Source organism: Littorina saxatilis, linkage group LG16 (genome assembly GCF_037325665.1).
Source record: "Littorina saxatilis isolate snail1 linkage group LG16, US_GU_Lsax_2.0, whole genome shotgun sequence".
Lineage (NCBI taxonomy): Eukaryota > Metazoa > Mollusca > Gastropoda > Littorinimorpha > Littorinidae > Littorina > Littorina saxatilis.
The window spans coordinates 10639295-10659052 of NC_090260.1; the positions used below are offsets into that span (position 1 = coordinate 10639295).

Consider the following 19758-nt stretch of genomic DNA (forward strand, 5'->3'; position numbering starts at 1 on the left):
AAAGTGCCCACATGGCAGGTACCTAACCTATTACCCTAGTCATTTTATCTGTTTGCCTTCTTTTGAAAATTATACATGGAGTTGATATGATGCGTTAGTTTTAACTGTGTGTGTGTGTGCGTGTGTGTGTGTGTGTGTGTGTGTGTGTGTGTGTTTGTGTGTGTATGTGTTACGGAGTGAGTGAGTTTGTGTTATGTTACTGTTTGTTGATTTCTTACGGGAGCCTTGAAGGCTTCGCCTCTTGTTTATTCATGTTTTTATTACTTAGTTCTTTTGTAATGTATGTTTGAAGGTGTATGCTTTTAATTAAAGCGTTGTTGACTATGAATGTAGATGTAAATGCTTGTATAACTGTGTTTTAATCTTAGTGTTATTTGTTGTTTTAGTGATTTTTCACTACCTATTTTATTCATGTTTTTATTATTTAGTTAGTGGAAGAATCTTGTGTAATGTATCTTTGATGGTGTATGCTTTTAATTAAGCGTTGTTGACTATGAATGTAGATGTAAATGCTTGTATAACTGTGTTTTAATTTTAAATGTGTCAAGCGCTAAGAGCATAATTGTAAAGTTATGATGTTGCGCTATATAAATGCTCATTTATTATTATTATTATTATACGACACTGTAAGTAAGAGACGGAGGTAGAGAGTTTGTGTGTGTTCGTGTTTTCGTGTGTGTGTGTGTGTGTGTGTGTGTGTGTGTGTGTGTGTGTGTGTATGTGTGTGTGTGTGTGTGTTCGTGTGTGTGTGTGTTCGTGTGTGTTAGTGTGTGTGTGTGTATGTGTGTGGATGTGGGTGTGCAAGTGACGGAGTGTGTGTGTGCGTGTTTTGTGTGTGTGTTTTGAAAAAAATGTGTATATATACCAGCGTCAGAAACATTGCAAGTACGTAGAGGTTACATGCCGAGTCTCAGTGATTATTAAAAATAATGGTCGAAATTAGCGGATCATGAAAAATGCGAGCTTTAGCGAGCTTTTTCATGACCGCGAACTGAGACCATTATTTTTTATAATCACTGAGACGAGGTGTGTAACCTCTTTATTCCTCCTTTCTTCAGTTATTCAAAGAAAAGAGGAGTTTTTTTGCGAAAGTTTGATCGAATCCTATTCTCTCAACCAGTCAACCTGCGCAGGCGATCGATTAATGCGCGGTTGTATAGTTCTGTGCAAATCATTCCATTCTGTTAACACTTCTTGTCAGTTTTCCTATTTTGGGCTAAAATCAAGTACACAGATATGCTGTTATTCTGCTGTGGCAGCAAAGGCAGATATTGTGTGTTCTGTATATGTTTTGGAATCGCTTAGGATAATGTTTTTTCGTCAAATGGGACTAGCAGACGAACTTTTGCACCCGTGTTCCAACGTTAAAAACTGTATGAAGTTCAGTTTTCTGGGGAAAATAGTGTATGAAACCCCTTTATGTTGTTTAAATTGATGAGATGTGTGCATTTGGTTGCGTGTGATCTGCTTATTAAATGAAATATTGTTGAAAACTGACCGTCGGATTGCAGTCTGTTGTCGAAGGAACTGAGTGAAAAGAAGGGGAACTACTCTTGTCGCTAGACAAAGTATGAGTTACTTGCCTTGGGAAATTGCTTGTGATGAACGGTTTGAGCACGGCAGATCTAGATTCAGAAAACAACCGAACTCATGGATTTTATATGGAGATTCATGTGTTCAGGCCTGTAGTTGTTAATTTAAATGCGGTATGTTTGTATTGTTTGCTCCAGAGATGTATACTTCGTACATTAGAGCGTTCGGAACTTTTCAGTCGCAAAAAGTAGTACCGAAACAGAACAACCTCTCAACCCATTGCACTATCGAGGATTCAGGCTGTTGCTGGGTCGTTATTTGTTTGGTTGCTGGGTCATTATCGAAAAATAACTACCCCTACAAGTTTACAGAGGTAAAGAAGCAGAGGGGGGAATAATGAATGTTACATGTAAAACGAAAAGAATCTCATGCAGCACAAGCACACATGTTTTTGATACTGATATTTCCAACAAGACGACTTGAATTGATCCTGATCATTTATTATCCCTTTTCTGTTTACAATTTCATTGTTGTAACTGGGTTTTTTAAATGTTGACACTAATCAATAAAACATTGCTCAACTTCACGTTTGAGCTTCGTCATCTTTATTTTTAGTTGATAGGACGATGATTAGGGGATGGGGATTGGAACTGGATTAAAATCCGGTCCCGCCTGGCTTGATTTCACCTGCACAGCACGTGTGGGTCAGGGCGTTGTATGTCTGGTTGCCACAGCAACGGTGGTTCGTTCCTCCCGGCAGGACGTTCTTGTTTTCGCAGCAGTTGTGAGTCTTGGAGTTGAAGACCTGTTTTCTGCAGCAACCGTAATCCCTCCCTCCAGGTAGAATTTTACCGATGCAACAGGTGTGGGTGGTGTAGTTGTACGCCTTCTTGCCGCAGCAGCCATGATTCGTTCCTCCAGGCACGACTCTACTTGTGCAGCAGTTGCTGGTCGTTCGGTTGAAGGTTCGAGTCCAGCAGCAGCCGTGTGTGAGGTAGTTGTAGACTCGATTCCCGCAACAAGCGTGATTGCTTCCACCGGCCTTGACCTTTCTTCCACAGCAAATGTGTGTCCTCTTGTCGTAGGCCCGTGTTGAGTTGCAACACCCCTCGGTTCTCGTGTTGTAGGACTGGTCACCACAGCAACGATAGTAGTACGATCCACCCACTTTCTTTGCACAGCATGCCTGTTTCCGGGAGTCATACGTCTTGGCTCCACAGCAACGGTGGTAAGATCCACCCGGCTTGATCTTGCCCTCGCAGCATAACTGTGTGTTGGGGTTGTAAGTGTCGTTGCCGCAGCACAGGTGATTGATCCCCCCTGACCGGAGCTCTCCTCTGCAGCACGTGTGGTCACGTTTGCTGTAGGGTGTTTTAGTGTCCGATCCGCAGCAACCGTGAGTCCTTTTCGGGTAGCTCTGGTTTCCACAGCACATGTGATTAACCCCCCCTGGCACCAGCTTCCCTACGCAGCAGGTGTGTTCATGTTTGCTGTAGAATGTTTTAGTCTCAGCTCCGCAGCAACCGTGGGTTCTTTTCGGGTAAATCTGGTTTACACAGCAGCCGTGAGACTTGTACTTGTAGCTCTGGTTTCCGCAGCAACCCCAGTTGTTCTTGCCACCACCCAACCCCACGTGACCGTTGCAACATTTGTGAGTCTTGTAGTTGTATGTCAGGTTGTTCCCGCAGCAGTAATGATCCTCTCCACCTGTGACGACCTGTCCGTTGCAACAGGTTTGGTTGTTATAGTTGTAGGTTAATGCTGCGTTGCAACAACGCTCTGTATACCTGTTATATGTTTGGTTTCCACAGCAGTAGCGGTTTAGACCGCCTGGAACCACCCTTCCAGCTCTGCAGCAGGTGTGTGTTCTTTTGTCGTACGTCTGGCTATCACAACACCTGTGAAAGGTCCCACCTGGCACGGCTTTATCCAAACAACAGCTGTGTGAGGTGTAGTTGTAGACTTCAACTCCACAGCATCTGAACTGTGTTCCACCTAGCTGGGGTTTTCCTCCGCAGCAGGTGTGAGTCCTGTGGTTGTACACCTGAGTTCCACAGCAGGTGTGGTTGGTTCCGCCTGACTGAATTCTGCCACTGCAGCAGGTGTGTGTGATTATGTTGTAAGTTTGAGATCCACAGCAGATGTGCGTTCTATAGTCAAACATCCCTGTTCCACAACATCGGTAGTACGTTCCCCCTGGTTTGATGGCGCCTCCACAGCAGGTGTGTGTGGATCTGTTGTAAGTTTGAGATCCACAGCAGATGTGCGTTCTATAGTCAAACATCCCTGTTCCACAACATCCGTAGTACGTTCCCCCTGGTTTGATGGCGCCTTCACAGCAGGTGTGTGTGGATCTGTTGTATGTTTGAGATCCACAGCAGCTTTGCGCCCGATAGTCAAACATCCCTGTTCCACAACATCGGTAGTACGTTCCGCCTGGTTTGATGGCGCCTCCACAGCAGGTGTGTGTGGATCTGTTGTAAGTTTGAGATCCACAGCAGATGTGCGTCCGATAGTTGTACATCTCTGTTCCACAACATGTGTAGTACGTTCCCCCTGGTTTGATGGCGCCTCCACAGCAGGTGTGTGTGGATCTGTTGTAAGTTTGAGATCCACAGCAGAGGTGCGTCCGATAGTCGTACATCCCTGTTCCACAACATCCGTAGTACGTTCCCCCTGGTTTGATGGCGCCTCCACAGCAGGTGTGTGTGGATCTGTTGTAAGTTTGAGATCCACAGCAGATGTGCGTTCTATAGTCAAACATCCCTGTTCCACAACATCCGTAGTACGTTCCCCCTGGTTTGATGGCGCCTCCACAGCAGGTGTGTGTGGATCTGTTGTAAGTTTGAGATCCACAGCAGATGTGCGTCCGATAGTCGTATATCTCTGTTCCACAACATGTGTAGTATGTTCCCCCTGGATTGATGGCGCCTCCACAGCAGGTGTGTGTGGATCTGTTGTAAGTTTGAGATCCACAGCAGATGTGCGTCCGATAGTTGTACATCTCTGTTCCACAACATGTGTAGTAGTACGTTCCCCCTGGTTTGATGGCGCCTCCACAGCAGGTGTGTGTGGATCTGTTGTAAGTTTGAGATCCACAGCAGATGTGCGTTCTATAGTCGTACATCCCTGTTCCACAACATCGGTAGTACGTTCCCCCTGGTTTGATGGCGCCTCCACAGCAGGTGTGTGTGGATCTGTTCATGTTGTAAGTTTGAGATCCACAGCAGATGTGCGTTCTATAGTCAAACATCCCTGTTCCACAACATCCGTAGTTCGTTCCCCCTGGTTTGATGGCGCCTCCACAGCAGGTGTGCGTGGATCTGTTGTAAGTTTGAGATTCACAGCAGCCTTGCGTTCTATAGTCATACATATCAGTTCCACAACATCGGTAGTACGTTCCCCCTGGTTTGATGGCGCCTCCACAGCAGGTGTGTGTGGATCTGTTCATGTTGTAAGTTTGAGATCCACAGCAGATGTGCGTTCTATAGTCAAACATCCCTGTTCCACAACATCCGTAGTTCGTTCCCCCTGGTTTGATGGCGCCTCCACAGCAGGTGTGTGTGGATCTGTTGTAGGTTTGAGATCCACAGCAGATGTGCGTTTTTTTGTCATACATATCAGTTCCACAACATCGGTAGTATATTCCGCCTGGTTTCAAGCTTCGTCTACAGCAGGTGTGTGTGGATCTGTTGTAGGTTTGATATTCGCAGCAGCTTTGCGCCCGATAGTCGTACATCCCTGTTCCACAACATCGGTAGTACGTTCCCCCTGGATTGATGGCGCCACCACAGCAGGTGTGTGTGGATCTGTTGTAAGTTTGAGATCCACAGCAGATGTGCGTTCTATAGTCGTACATCCCTGTTCCACAACATCGGTAGTACGTTCCCCCTGGTTTGATGGCGCCTCCACAGCAGGTGTGTGTGGATCTGTTCATGTTGTAAGTTTGAGATCCACAGCAGATGTGCGTTCTATAGTCAAACATCCCTGTTCCACAACATCCGTAGTTCGTTCCCCCTGGTTTGATGGCGCCTCCACAGCAGGTGTGCGTGGATCTGTTGTAAGTTTGAGATTCACAGCAGCCTTGCGTTCTATAGTCATACATATCAGTTCCACAACATCGGTAGTACGTTCCCCCTGGTTTGATGGCGCCTCCACAGCAGGTGTGTGTGGATCTGTTCATGTTGTAAGTTTGAGATCCACAGCAGATGTGCGTTCTATAGTCAAACATCCCTGTTCCACAACATCCGTAGTTCGTTCCCCCTGGTTTGATGGCGCCTCCACAGCAGGTGTGTGTGGATCTGTTGTAGGTTTGAGATCCACAGCAGATGTGCGTTTTTTTGTCATACATATCAGTTCCACAACATCGGTAGTATATTCCGCCTGGTTTCAAGCTTCGTCTACAGCAGGTGTGTGTGGATCTGTTGTAGGTTTGATATTCGCAGCAGCTTTGCGCCCGATAGTCGTACATCCCTGTTCCACAACATCGGTAGTACGTTCCCCCTGGATTGATGGCGCCACCACAGCATGTCTGGGTCAAGCGGTTGTAGGCTTGATTTCCACAGCAACTACTGCTGATTGTTTCCCTTTCTCGAGCTGTTCCCAGGCAACACATGTGAGTCCTGTTGTTGTAAGCCTGGTCACCGCAACAAGCATTGTTGGTTGAGTTCAGAGCTTGTGAACCACAGGATGCACCTGTAAAAATAAGACAACCACAATTACAATGGTTGTGTCATAACAAGGAAACTGTACTCACCGGAAGAAAAAGAAACAAAGCAACATGTACCTCAACGTCCTTGAGGGAGGGGGGGGGCGAAGCTCCGGGGGCTTGTCCCCCTGAACAAAACATTTGTCCTAATGTGAAGCAAAATGGTGCTACAGTATATGGTGCCGTCTGAGCTTAGACATTGCCATGATATCAGTCTCAGCTTAGACATTGCCATGATATCAGTCTCAGCTTAGACATTGCCATGATATCAGTCTCAGCTGAGACATTGCCATGATATCAGTCTGAGCTTAGACATTGTCAAGATATCAGTCTCAGCTTAGACATTGTCATGATATCAGTCTGAGCTTAGACATTGCCATGATATCAATCTCAGCTTTGACATTGCCATGATATCAATCTGAGCTTGGACATTGTGTCACGGTTTGGTGACATGGTTTAAGAAAGGAACACTCTGTGGGGTGCCTTTCTCAAATTGCGATGCAAAGCGCCTGTGCTGGTCGCGACTGACTTTTCGCGACTGAGCTTAAAGCACGGGAAATTCGTTTTATCTCCACGACGGAGCTGTGAATGCAAGGCGTGATTTTTATACAGGGGTTCCACGTACTTGTGACGATAGCGATTGGTCGCTGGAGTCACGTGATGTTTTCGATGAGGTTTGGGGGAGACCTTGAAACTGCCCACTTTGGCATTAAGCACGATAGGAGTCAGTTGTTTCCTCGTCTTGAGAGTTGATGTTTTTTTCAACACGTGGTGATATAATTTTCTATGTCAACGTGCCTGCTCTGCGTGTCCAGGAAGGCTCTTAGTGAGGAGTGACCGCCTTTCGCTGCATTACATGTTTCTGAGGACGAGGTTGTCAGGTGTTTCTTGGCTGAGCGTTGGAGACTTTCAACGCAGAAGAAAAGCCCAGCACAAGGGGGTGGCGTTAAATTCGTCGACGGGCGAAAGCCATACAAAGGAAGCGAATTCGATTAAGGAGAGCTACATTCATTAGGCTGTTGAGGTAATAAATCGTTATTATAAACGCTGTTTGACGAGTCAATGTTTGTGGAATGAAATACTCTCTGTTGTTCTTTCCAGGTTAGCGCATAATTTGCTCGTTGTGACGCTAAAAGTATAATCTGTATATGGTTTTTGCAGGTATGGAGAGAAGGAAGGAAAATAGCTGATTTGATGTTTTAAAAGTTCGTTGTGCAGGCCCACGTGCTCTATGAATTATAGAAGGGTGACATGTTTAAAGGTGGAGTGTGAAGGGTTGCGTGGCATGTTTAGTGCACCGATGCTTTTTGTTGCAGCCTACCTATCTGCCTACTACTGATCTTTGCGGGTATGCTGTAACCGGATCATCTTTGTTGCTGTAACCTGGTGTTCTGGTGGTTTGCTGTCGCTGTCGTCGTCCTACCAGCTACATTTTCTACTATTTCTGGTAGACTACGGGGAGGACCTTCGGCGACTGAGTGAGGCGCCTGATATCTCCACTATTCCCTGCTTCGTTCCACGCCAGCCGGTACTTCAATCAACGGAGCAGTTGTGGAGATAGACTATTCACGGGTCGCCCACTCAGTGGCAAAAAGCTAAGTGTACCATGTCATTGCACCCTATATACCACCTTGTCCTCTTTCATGTTGGTGATTTTATTTGAGTGGTGACAACGTGGGGTGTGTGACACCTGCATTAACCAGCGCTTTTAGGCAGACCAGTTATCTTTCCTGTCTTTACACGAGATCAGCGTGTTATTATCATGTTCTAAACTTTAACTGGCATTTTTGTCAGTGACCCCTTTTTTACGTTTTGAACGTAAAACATCTTTTGGAGTGAAGTCTCGAGGGAGGTGGCGAGATAGTATATAAACAGGCGTCTGAAACTTATACTTTTGTTGATTCTATCTTTGTTGTGTGACTGCGAGAGTGGATCGTGGTGTGGTTAGTTAGTTAGTTAGTAGTAACTAACCGTTCATAATCACCTTCTGTGATCTATGAAACGTGACACATTGCCATGATATCAGTCTGAGCTTAGACATTGTCATGATATCAGTCTTAGCTTAGACATTGTCATGATATCAGTCTGAGCTTAGACATTGCCATGATATCAGTCTGAGCTTAGACATTGCCATGATATCAGTCTGAGCTGAGACATTGTCATGATATCAGTCTGAGCTTAGACATTGTCATGATATCAGTCTGAGCTTAGACATTGCCATGATATCAGTCTCAGCTTAGACATTGCCATGATATCAGTCTGAGCTTAGACTTGCCATGATATCAGTCTGAGCTTAGACATTGCCATGATATCAGTCTGAGCTTAGACATTGTCATGATATCAGTCTGAGCTTAGACATTGCCATGATATCAGTCTGAGCTTAGACATTGCCATGATATCAGTCTCAGCTTTGACATTGCCATGATATCAGTCTCAGCTTAGACATTGCCATGATATCAGTCTGAGCTTAGACATTGTCATGATATCAGTCTCAGCTTAGACATTGTCATAATATCAGTCTTAGCTTAGACATTGTCATGATATCAGTCTGAGCTTAGACATTGCCATGATATCAGTCTCAGCTTAGACATTGTCATGATATCAGTCTGAGCTTAGACATTGTCATAATATCAGTCTCAGCTTAGACATTGTCATGATATCAGTCTGAGCTTAGACATTGTCATGATATCAGTCTCAGCTTAGACATTGTCATGATATCAGTCTGAGCTTAGACATTGTCATAATATCAGTCTCAGCTTAGACATTGTCATAATATCAGTCTGAGCTGAGACATTGTCATGATATCAGTCTGAGCTTAGACATTGCCATGATATCAGTCTCAGCTTAGACATTGTCATAATATCAGTCTCAGCTTTGACATTGCCATGATATCAGTCTGAGCTTAGACATTGTCATGATATCAGTCTGAGCTTAGACATTGTCATGATATCAGTCTGAGCTTAGACATTGCCATGATATCAGTCTGAGCTTAGACATTGCCATGATATCAGTCTCAGCTTTGACATTGCCATGATATCAGTCTGAGCTGAGACATTGTCATGATATCAGTCTGAGCTTAGACATTGTCATGATATCAGTCTCAGCTTAGACAATGCCATGATATCAGTTTGAGCTTAGACATTGCCATGATATCAGTCTCAGCTTAGACAATGCCATGATATCAGTCTGAGCTTAGACATTGCCAGGATATCAGTTTGAGCTTAGACATTGCCATGATATTAAATTGTCTGTATCATTTTTTCTTTTCTTTTGGAGATGAGTATTTGTGCCACACGTAGATCGCTCACCCCCCCTACACACACACACGTCCAACCCTGTCATGTTTGATTGTCCATGGTGCTGGGTGTTTGGTTTTGGTGGTGAGTACATTTTCATCGTTATCTTGTTTGGATTAATTCGGTTTTCATCTCCCGGAACCTCTGGACCTCCAGACTAGGATTGCAGAGCCACCTCCGTGTACATAGATAGGATGCAAAACAAAAAGGTCTTCTTCGGACCCGAAGGACAACCAGCAATGGATGTTTGGTTGTACTGTCCCGTCAGCCGGTTTGGAAATGCGGAACCGAACGTTATCATACACTACCTATTTCATAACTAGACCATGTCTTCACGTTAGTATGAGTTATTTATAATATGCTGACTGTTCGCAAATGATAACAGGCATGTCGAGAAAAAAGATATCAAGCATGAGCCTTTCAGGCGAATGCTGATATCGTTTGTGAGACATGCCTGTTATCATTTGCTAACCGTCAGCATATTAGAAATAACGGTTTTATTACCGTTTACTTTATTTCGACCAAAAGAAATTTTGAAGCGACCGCGCGAATTAGACAGAACAACCGCAATGGGAACTTGAGCGCTCCTACCTGATTATGCCTGTCAGTCAAAGAATTCTCGTGACCTGGGTCAGCCAATCAGAGTCACACACCTGACGTGATGAATATTCACAGGTCAAATGCGTTTGACACACAACAATCTCACAAGATAAACCTTGTTGAACATGCGTTTCGGTTTCTTCTGTTTTTCTTGTTGAACAGAGAGCGACAGATTTAGAACCGACTCCAGACGGATGGGAAATTACCTAAAGATACACCTGACGTAAAGCGAGTGACGCAGTTTCACTTAATTTTTTCGAACTTTGATAATTTAGATTTCAAGTGAGCGGGTCGGCCTCTGAGTAGAGGATGGGCGGTGCCTTGCTGTTCCGTAAAGCACCCACCGACAAAACTCGCTTTTCGGTATTTTTTTTTTAGATAAAGAGAGTATTATCTGACAGCATTTGAAGTGTATTTCTTTAGAATAAATCGCGCTGATATTGCATGTTGATTTAAATTTTTACTTTGTCTTGTTTATGTTTAGTGTGATAAACAAAAAGGGTCCCTGCCTGAACGTTATAACATTTAGAGGGTCACCTAGAATCCGTTCTGATTGGTCAAAAAGCCATATGGGGCACTGTATTGGTAATAATATATAATATGTAAATATTGTCGGGTCAAACTACAGCCTGGCATAGACATCAACATTAATTTTCACCATGATCGTAATGTCAACGTCACAGAGACAAACAAAATTCTCGAAACAATGTGTTGTTTCCTCTGATACAATGTTGATAACTCTACCATTCCTATGTGGATTTTGACGCCAGATCATTTACTTTGGAAAAGAAGTGCCGTCAATGTTGCCACTACGACCTCAGTGATACAACAGGGCAAGGTTAGTGTGGATGCCTTTTTGTGTCGTTCTTGAGGACAATGGTTTCCGATCACTTTGAAACCGAACATATATTATGCTCAATTTGAACTGACACAATTTTTGAAAGTAAACACTCACAATGTTGGGAAAGGCAAACTAATCCTGATGCATTTGAATGATTGCCCAGCCGAGTGACATGATTTCAAAGTTCAAAAGTAAGTTGATTCAAAGCAACAGGACTGTCGGGAAGTTTGGGGTAGAAGGCACGCAAGAACAAAATGTAAGATAAACAGAATACTACACGGCTTGCTGTGTGATACTACTTTTGCACTCCTATTTTATTTTGGGATATTCGAAAAGATCCCTTTCGCTCAAGTTTTAATATCTAATCAAGTTGTGTGAAGCGATATCAAAATATTTGGTCAATCTGACTGAAACTACAAAATTAATTCATTGAAAACACAGTAGCAGTCATTGAAAATACTAAGGAGGCTTGGCTAGCCAAAACAGAAGACCGAGACGGGTTGCGCTGTTCTCGGCGAAGCATTCAAACATTGGACTGGTTTTCTCATAATTATTATGAGCACATTTTCAGAGTTAATTTGACACACCCATACATTTTTGGAATCAGAAAATGATTAATAATACAAAGCGATCATGTTTGAATGTGTTACTTAGATTTAAATCTCAATGAACATTTTCAGAATGTTCATAAACAAATGTTTTAATTGTGTCCTAACTCATATGCAATCCCACAGTCAGTATTGGATCTAAGATTGTGTCAAAAAGATTATCATCCACATTGCCGTCTCAACTCTTGCGACAAATCGGATATGACGTCATCAACAAAAAAGATCAAAATGATGAGAGAAAAGGTCTTGGGATAATATCTGGAAGAATAGAGAGATTAAGTGCACAGTGTTAGTGATGGTGGTTGTGGTTAACTCAAGGAAAATCTGTGTATCATTACGCATTCCGCTTACGATAACGAAACCGACAACGGCGTCTTGGCCCGTGCGTTTAGTTTCACTTTCGTTAGCGTAATGGGAGGGAAGACAACTGTTGCAATAATTCGAAAGAGTATCGTCCCATGTCTGGACTCTTCAGTTGGAAAAAGAAAAAAAGTCATACACGGAGCAGACGACACAGCCAAAAAAGAAAAAGAAAAAAACCGATTATTGCAATGTTGTCTGTATTGATAAATCGTAATGTTTCTTTCATACATTTGAACCATTCAAGTGTTGAATAGGCACTTGCAGAACGTTCAATGTGTCGAGAAAGTTGAATGCGCTAGAAGAAAGGTTTGCGTGCATCTTTCTCTGTCTGCAGATTCACTCATTCCATTTCATTTCTTTGGCTGAGAATTTATTGCATCTAACCTGGAATAAATCACACATGAAATTGACATTTGTAGCATTAAGTTGTTCAGGAACATACTAGTTATAAAGAATTGTGTGAATAAACAAGCGTTCGCTGAGTTTTCACATACATTTCAGGGCTCGTTATTTATGTCGATTCAACCACTGCTCATTAGCAGATCAAAGGACGCAAACGTAAACTTTGACCCCTAACCTTTGGACTGCGCACAAAACGCTGACGATAACCACTACCACTAACCATAATACTGTACCCTTAACGAGTCTAATGTGTGTATGCCAAGGTCAATGAGGGTAAGTCCAGTTTTCTCGGAGTCGCTCTACAAACACACAGAACACACACACATACACCACCACCCTTATCTTGAGTCATTGTCTTTTTGAAAACATTAAGTCAAAACTTGACTTAAGGGCATCCCCGAATGACACAAAACATAGATTTCACTAATATTGTGCCTGTGATATTTTGTGTGTTGAAACAAGTATCCAATCGATTTTACCCCCAAAATGACACAACGCCGAGCAGAGTTTCCACAAACACATAGAACAATGGACAACGGCATTATCCCCATATTAACAAATGGCATCAGAAGAAGTAAAAGTGATCGTATTCTGACAAATATGCATGTTGAGTGATATGTAAGCGATGTTTTAAAGTGTTCATCATCTGTCATGTCTGAAAATGGTTAGTTTTCCTTCAGGATTTTTAACATAATGCTATTCTAGTGTAATAATTAACATTCGGACGTGAACTTGCGTGCGTGTGTATATGTATGTGTGTATATGTGCCTCACCCTCTTTCTCTTCCTTACACAGATTTGTTTTCATTCTTTGATAAGCACGATCATTTTCATACGCCAAGTTATTTTCACCCTAGGTTTTGCGCGATCTTGCACGCACACGCGCGCGCAAATAAATGGCGTCATTGACTTGAGGAATTGCGTCGCGGGTACGTGTACTTCAAGATTTACAGAAAATGACGTCATTGATTCCTAGAAGCCAGAGATCGACTAGAGTCAAAGGAAAAAACAAGTTATAGTATTCAGGAATCAATCTATCGATAATTAACAGCTATTGTGTTTTCAGCGTAGCAATAGGGTCCGATATTTAGACGAGACAAGTAGGGGAAGGGCTCCTAACATGGACCACTTTTTGTTTCATGCTGATAACTAGCTTGTTTGCTTACGAAGAAGTTTCATTTTGTGTTTGGTAGTCCTTCTCTCTTAGGTTAACTGTCAGGCCTAATTAGAGTAAAATAGCTTTAATAGATTTTCAGCAAAAATTAAATACAGAAACAATCACAAATGGTCCATATTAGGCGCCCAGGCTCCTAATATGGACCAGTAAAGCGGCCTTCACGAATCACCGTAAAAAGCCCCCTATTCTTCAAAATAACATGATACAACTTAGTGTACAAGTCAGACTAATTAAAAGATGCTTTAGATTTTTCTATTTCGGGTTGATGAAAGCATTATTTGAAGCACACCAGAAAACTAAAGAAGCTTATCAAAAACAGAGTGAAAATAAGTGAAATTATGAACTTCTACGAAAAGAAGACTATTTGTTATTTGTTTTTTAAATCTCGAGGGCTAGTTATAGGTTATTTTCAGCAAGCTTCTTAATGAATTAATGAAAATAACCTTTAGCTTTTAATTTCTTCGATTTGCTGAAGGTGGTCCATATTAGGGGACTCACACATACTTTGAGATGTTGCTTTTATTTTTGGTTTGCAGTAGAAACTCGGGGTCAAAACTGCTAAAATGTAACAAATATGGTCTTAGCTGTCATAAATAGCAATGTTTGTGTGATAACAGCTTTGGCTGTAGACAGAAACGAGTCCGTTTTAGGCGGCAAATTTAGAGTGGACGCTGCCAAAAGTGAAAAAAAGAGAAAAATCCTAACGGTTTTGAGGTTTGTGTTTCTGCAACTGGTTTGACATGTGCAAGTTATCCAGAGAGGGTGAATACAGCGAATGAAATTATTTTTAGCGCTCTAGCGCCGTTAGTTTGTCAGAACAGGAGGTGGTCCATATTAGGAGCCGGTCCATATTAGGAGCCCTTCCCCTATAATGCCGACGAGTCGAAGACGAGTCGCATTATACTTGTTCGAGTCTAAATATCGGACCCTATTGCTACGCTGAAAACACAATAGCGTTTACATAGCTATTCTGACATTGTTTTCTGTGTTAAAATCATGTTTTTTGTCAGCAACAACTACCAGAATAGTCCATGTCGTCGAATGCAGACGACGTTTTAGTATGCAGATCCCTTTGCGCATGTATCCACGGAAATCACTGAACATTGAAAAACCCACGGACATGTATACAGAGAAGACTCGAGATAACCGGATGTTTGACATTACGTCAATATGCCAGGATTCACATGACGTCACGTATCTTTTTTTTTGCTTACGTATATTCTATACATGTTCGAAAGTCTGACTTCTGTTGGGGCATTCGCGTGGTGAAGACTGCGGTAAATCAGTCTTTAGATGATACGAAAACAAGGATTGTCTCGGAAGAAAGTCAACGACTAAATGTTTGAGACCGATAACTTCATTTCAACATTGCACTGTCCATAGGGACAGGAGAGTTTGCTGAGTATGTGCTAAACATTGGAAAGAACGTCTGCTAGAATCAGAGATGGGTCGCTTCAGATTGCAGCTTCTTGAACTGTGCAAGGTTTGTTGCCTGTTGAAGAACTGGATTTTACACGTAATGTATATTATGTACGGTAAGCAAAAGAAAAGCAAATGGCATCGTCTGTCGACCAGTCACAGAAACAAACCTGGCGAGGTATGCGTGTACTTTATACACGTGGAACCATGCGTCTTGGTTATTGCCGATATCATTTGGATATCGGCAAAAACTTGCCAACTTCCGTAGCGTTATCGTTTGATGATCGGAAAAGGGATCCAATCACAGCCCCCGAATTCCCCCACGTGTCTATCAGAATAGCTATATTAGGTCCTAACAATCACCGTTGAGATAATTATCCTGAACAGATCATTAATCTCAGGAGAACGAGATATGCCAGAGCTCAGTAGTCTTGGAGACACCTTGGTAATAACAGCCATAACAGAGTTTGGTCCGTGGAAGCAGACACGGCAAAATGTTGTCGGGGGTTGAAGAAGCCGCCAAAGCCGCAATTCAATTGCTGTGATACAGGTATGTTACGAGATACGAGAGACAAGTCTTCTGACGAAGTCAAGCATATTTGTGACCCTCCACCACGAAATGAGTCGCATGTCACCTCGCGCGGTTCTGCGCTAGGCTTAAAATAAGTCCGGGGAGTGTCTGGTAACAGTGCGAGGGTCACCTTAGTCACAGGCTTATAACTCAAACAGTTTTCGCTCTTTTCTAAAACGGTTTTCACCAATGGATAGAGCATAAAAAACTCTTTAGGAAAATGTACAAATATAAAAATCATGCAAAGGTGACATGCGACTCATTCCGTGGTGGAGGGTCACATTTTTTGGTCATATTCCGTCTGTTTGTTCGTGTGAACGTAGTGAGAAGATGAAATGATGTGTGTGATCTCAAACTCTGGATGCTGTAAACGGTCATACGTTGTTTCAGCCTAGTTCGATGTTGGATGAATACACATTTAGTACACTTTATTACAGACACTGTCCTCCCTTGCCCAAGAAGTGCGAGAGAGGAGGATAAGCGATTGAAGACGCTAGAAACTGGCAAGAAGACTACATTGTGTCATCTGTGTCAGTCTACAAGGATGCGCTGCACCAACGCCATTCCATGACCGACCTGTGTGAGAGCTACACCATGACAAGCCCTTCGGACCTACGCGTGGACCGCCGACGAAATCTACCACCAGTTGGACGACTTCGCCGATGTACCCGCTTTGTTTGAACAGTCATCTTGTACCTCCACGGAATATATGATATGTATAACGTGTATTCGCCATCATTGACATTGTATTACTTGTGTTTCGAAGAATACCAATTCGGGAACTTCCATTGTGAATATCTGTGCGAATATCTAATGTTCTGCAGAGGATGCTGGATTAATCAAGCGATTGTTGGGTTTGATTAAATCATTATTGAACCATATCTAAATCTTTGTCTCTTTGGAGAAGAAAGGACAGTGTCAGATTTAAGTAAAGTAAAACCGTACATGTAAAGTAAAACTGTACATCAAGTGTAAAACTGTTACACTGTGTAAAACCGTTAAAGTCATCATTACATTAATGGGTTTTTTAAAAACGTGTAACTGTCATTTCAGGCAAATGTATGTATACTTGTGTTTTTATCGATGTAATAGAGAACGTCAAGGCCTGTATGCCTTAATTCGGAGAGAGAGAATGAGAGAACACAATTAATGAAAATAAATACATAAGGGAAGAATGTGTTGCTGTAAGTTTGTTGTTCATTATTTTTTGTTAGGAGGTATATATGTTTTTTCGATGTAAAAATAATATGGTTTTTATTCATAGTTAACATGTAAAGCGCGGAGAGCACAATTTATTGTGGTTCGCGCTATATAAGCTTTCATTATTATTATTATTTTGACTGCTACTACCACTACTTTTACCACTCACCTAGGACAAGTTGTACACGGAGGACTGCACACAGCAGAGCTGTCAGCGAAAGCAGCTTCCCACCAGGCATAGTCCTACAAAAGAAAAACAATACTTTGTTTAAAGCCCCACTCCGCCTCACAGGAGGTTTACAGAAAGATGTTCACGAACAAGTCAAAGAAACCCGATGAAAGACACTTTTTAAGGCCTTCAACACCATTACTATGACGCATATGTACAGGTCTTTTGCGTGGCTATTTAGCACGTGTAAACTAAACAGGCGCTTCAATGGTTTATTCTAGGCTACCGCAGTCGTTAGTGGATTGTGTGCAACATCAATCTGTCAAGAACTGATGTCTAAAATGACTGCTGTTGTAGAGTTAGAATGCATAATTTGCGTGTATGTTATACTTCAATAGTCTTCTTTGGTCCTCGGTTTATACATGTTAAACCTCTCTCTTTCCAAAGTGTAAGTTTACATATTGTTGTAATAAGGTTCTGTTCTACACTACTCGTCATAAAAAAACCTTTACAGATGCGTTTGATGGCATATCTTTCTGATGAGGCTGTTGACTGTACTTAAATGTACTATTTGTTGTCTCATTACCCGCTAAAACGGCTTCAAAAACTGCCTTTTATGCCTGCTGAGAGGATTGACACCTACACCGCTCAGCATGCCATAGCGTCCATATTAGACAAGATATGTGAACAAAACTAACTGATTTGGATGCAGATTTGATTGTTCTGTCTACGGACATGCTAAACATTTTTCGTTTCAGCAGTTCTGATTTGTTGTCAATTTTAACGCGGGAACCTTGATTTTGCGAATTTGATTTTCGGGGGTGTCTGTGTTGTAGGTTTCCCTGTATCGACACTATGTCATGTAAACTCAATCTGTTTTCTGACTAAGTTAGGGGAATAAACGGCCTTTCCAGTCATATAATTGATTTTACGATCAACGGCCTCATCAGAACGATCTGCCCACAAACGCATCTGTATAGTTTTTTTATGACGAGTAGTGTAGAACAAATTTGGGTAAGAATAACATTGGACAATGCCTAGCTGTTTACTTTAAGCATAAAGGGAGTTAATATAGCTGTTCAATAATTATAATAGATTTGTAATATTGCGTTTAAGATGTAATAATTATGAGGGTTGCTTAACTTTTTGGCACGAGTTTATAAGTCGTTGGTGTCCAGTTATGTCAAGAAAAAGTAAATCTTTAAATAAAAAAAGATGAATAACTGATACAAAGCAGTTCGCCTTTTTTTTTAACAGAAATTGCAATAGCAAATCAAGGCATAACGTATTTAAAATGCTGAACCAAACCAGTCGGTTGTGGTAAAATATCTCACGGAAACAATGATTGAAGCAAAAAGAGAAAAAGAATCTGTTACCAGCCGGAAGTCTAAATGTCCTCGTCCGACTGAGCAGAATGTTGAGCGATATTGTCAGGATGTCAAGCCTTAGTCGGGTCTGTCGATCTCCTCTGGTTGAAATGAAGTTCGTTCCCAGCTGCTGGGAAGCGTTTTATATACTGTTTTATTGTGTAGTAAAATATTCTGTTCTTTACATATGACGTCAATGCATTTATTTAATGCGCTCGTTATCTGGTAGAAAATAACTTTCATTGGTCTGTTATTGCAGACAGAAACGCGTGCAAACGCAATAGTAATATGTCAAAGCTCACACACAATCAATATTACCGGCAGATTTGGGGTTGCGAAATGAATTTCCTCCCCAACTGTCTTTACCTAGTTGAACAATATGCATTTTTACGATTTTTGTCGCATGTCAAAGTGACACGTACGCAGGCAGTCACGACTCGCTTGACCCCTACCATGTATAACACGGTTTATGACAAAATAACAAAATAAAACGATAAATTAATATCACTAATCGTACAGCCAGTACGATATCCTCCACGAATCTGTCTTCCTTTATGATGTACCTTATCTGGTTCATATTTTACTACAATTTGAAAATGACGAAAAATCACTTCCAACAGTGGGCGCGAATGAGTTGCGTTTCTTTCGCCGGGTACTGTACACATATGGTAATAAAATATCACGGATCGCACTGCGAGTGCAATGACAGTCAAGTATATCCTAATTCTCATTGAACGCAATATGGCAATCTGCTACCTTCGATTTCTAAAACTGTACATTCCAGCAATATAAAATGTGATTTACTGTCATACTATACTACGCAGCCGTAAACATATCACACCCCAAAGACTACGCTGACACTGGTCCACACAGAAAGGTCCATACACGTACCTGTTGTTACGAATATATTTGTATATACGACTGCGCTGTTACAGCTCTATTAACAGCTATTGTGTTTTCAGCGTAGCAATAGGGTCCGATATTTAGTCGCATTATACTTGTTTGAGTCTAAATATCGGACCCTATTGCTACGCTGAAAACACAATAGCGATTATATAGCTGTTCTGACCTTGATTTGTTGTTCCAAACTTACAAAATGACAGTTTTTGCGTCGATGCGTTGATCTCAGGTTTTGATACCAGACGCCGTTTCTTACTGTTCAAAAAAAGAAACGCATAGTTGCTACTTGCCAAATTTGTTTTATTTTTCGAAAAAATTAACAGAAAATCCAATATTTAGATTATTTGTTTGAAATTTGGTATGGACACAGTTGAATGCACACACAGTTCATTTGCATCTTCAAATCAATCAGTCAATCAATACGATTGGGTGCCGAGGCTGTCAAGTCAGTAGGGGGTGTGACTGCCTTGAGCAGCAACAACTGCCCGGCACCTTCTGGGCATGGACTGGATCAGATGCCGGATATCTTGCTGTGGGATGGTGTCCCACTCCTCCTGAAGTGCCTGCAATAGATCGCGGTGATTTGCCGGCGCTTCTTCTCGCCT

General features: G+C 42.1%; 1 protein-coding gene across 1 annotated transcript; it reads right to left on the reverse strand.

Annotated features, from left to right (window-relative positions):
• Nucleotides 1-2016: 2016 nt before the first annotated feature.
• Nucleotides 2017-18357, reverse strand: LOC138950359 (uncharacterized). The gene is made up of 3 exons (XM_070322103.1): nt 18263-18357; nt 16887-16960; nt 2017-6228 (listed from the first exon to the last, which is right to left on the reverse strand). Exons 2-3 carry the CDS (start codon nt 16954-16956, stop codon nt 2189-2191), a joined length of 4110 nt encoding a protein of 1369 aa, XP_070178204.1. The 5' UTR covers nt 16957-16960; nt 18263-18357; the 3' UTR covers nt 2017-2188.
• Nucleotides 18358-19758: the final 1401 nt, after the last annotated feature.

Bases quoted from the DNA above. Each gene is read 5' to 3' on its own strand.
- LOC138950359 (XM_070322103.1), bottom strand. From the start codon at position 16,956: ATGCCTGGTGGGAAGCTGCTTTCGCTGACAGCTCTGCTGTGTGCAGTC. The intron at 6,229-16,886 runs GTGAGTGGTAAA...TTATTTTTACAG, and splicing joins CCGTGTACAACTTGTCCTAG to GTGCATCCTGTGGTTCACAA.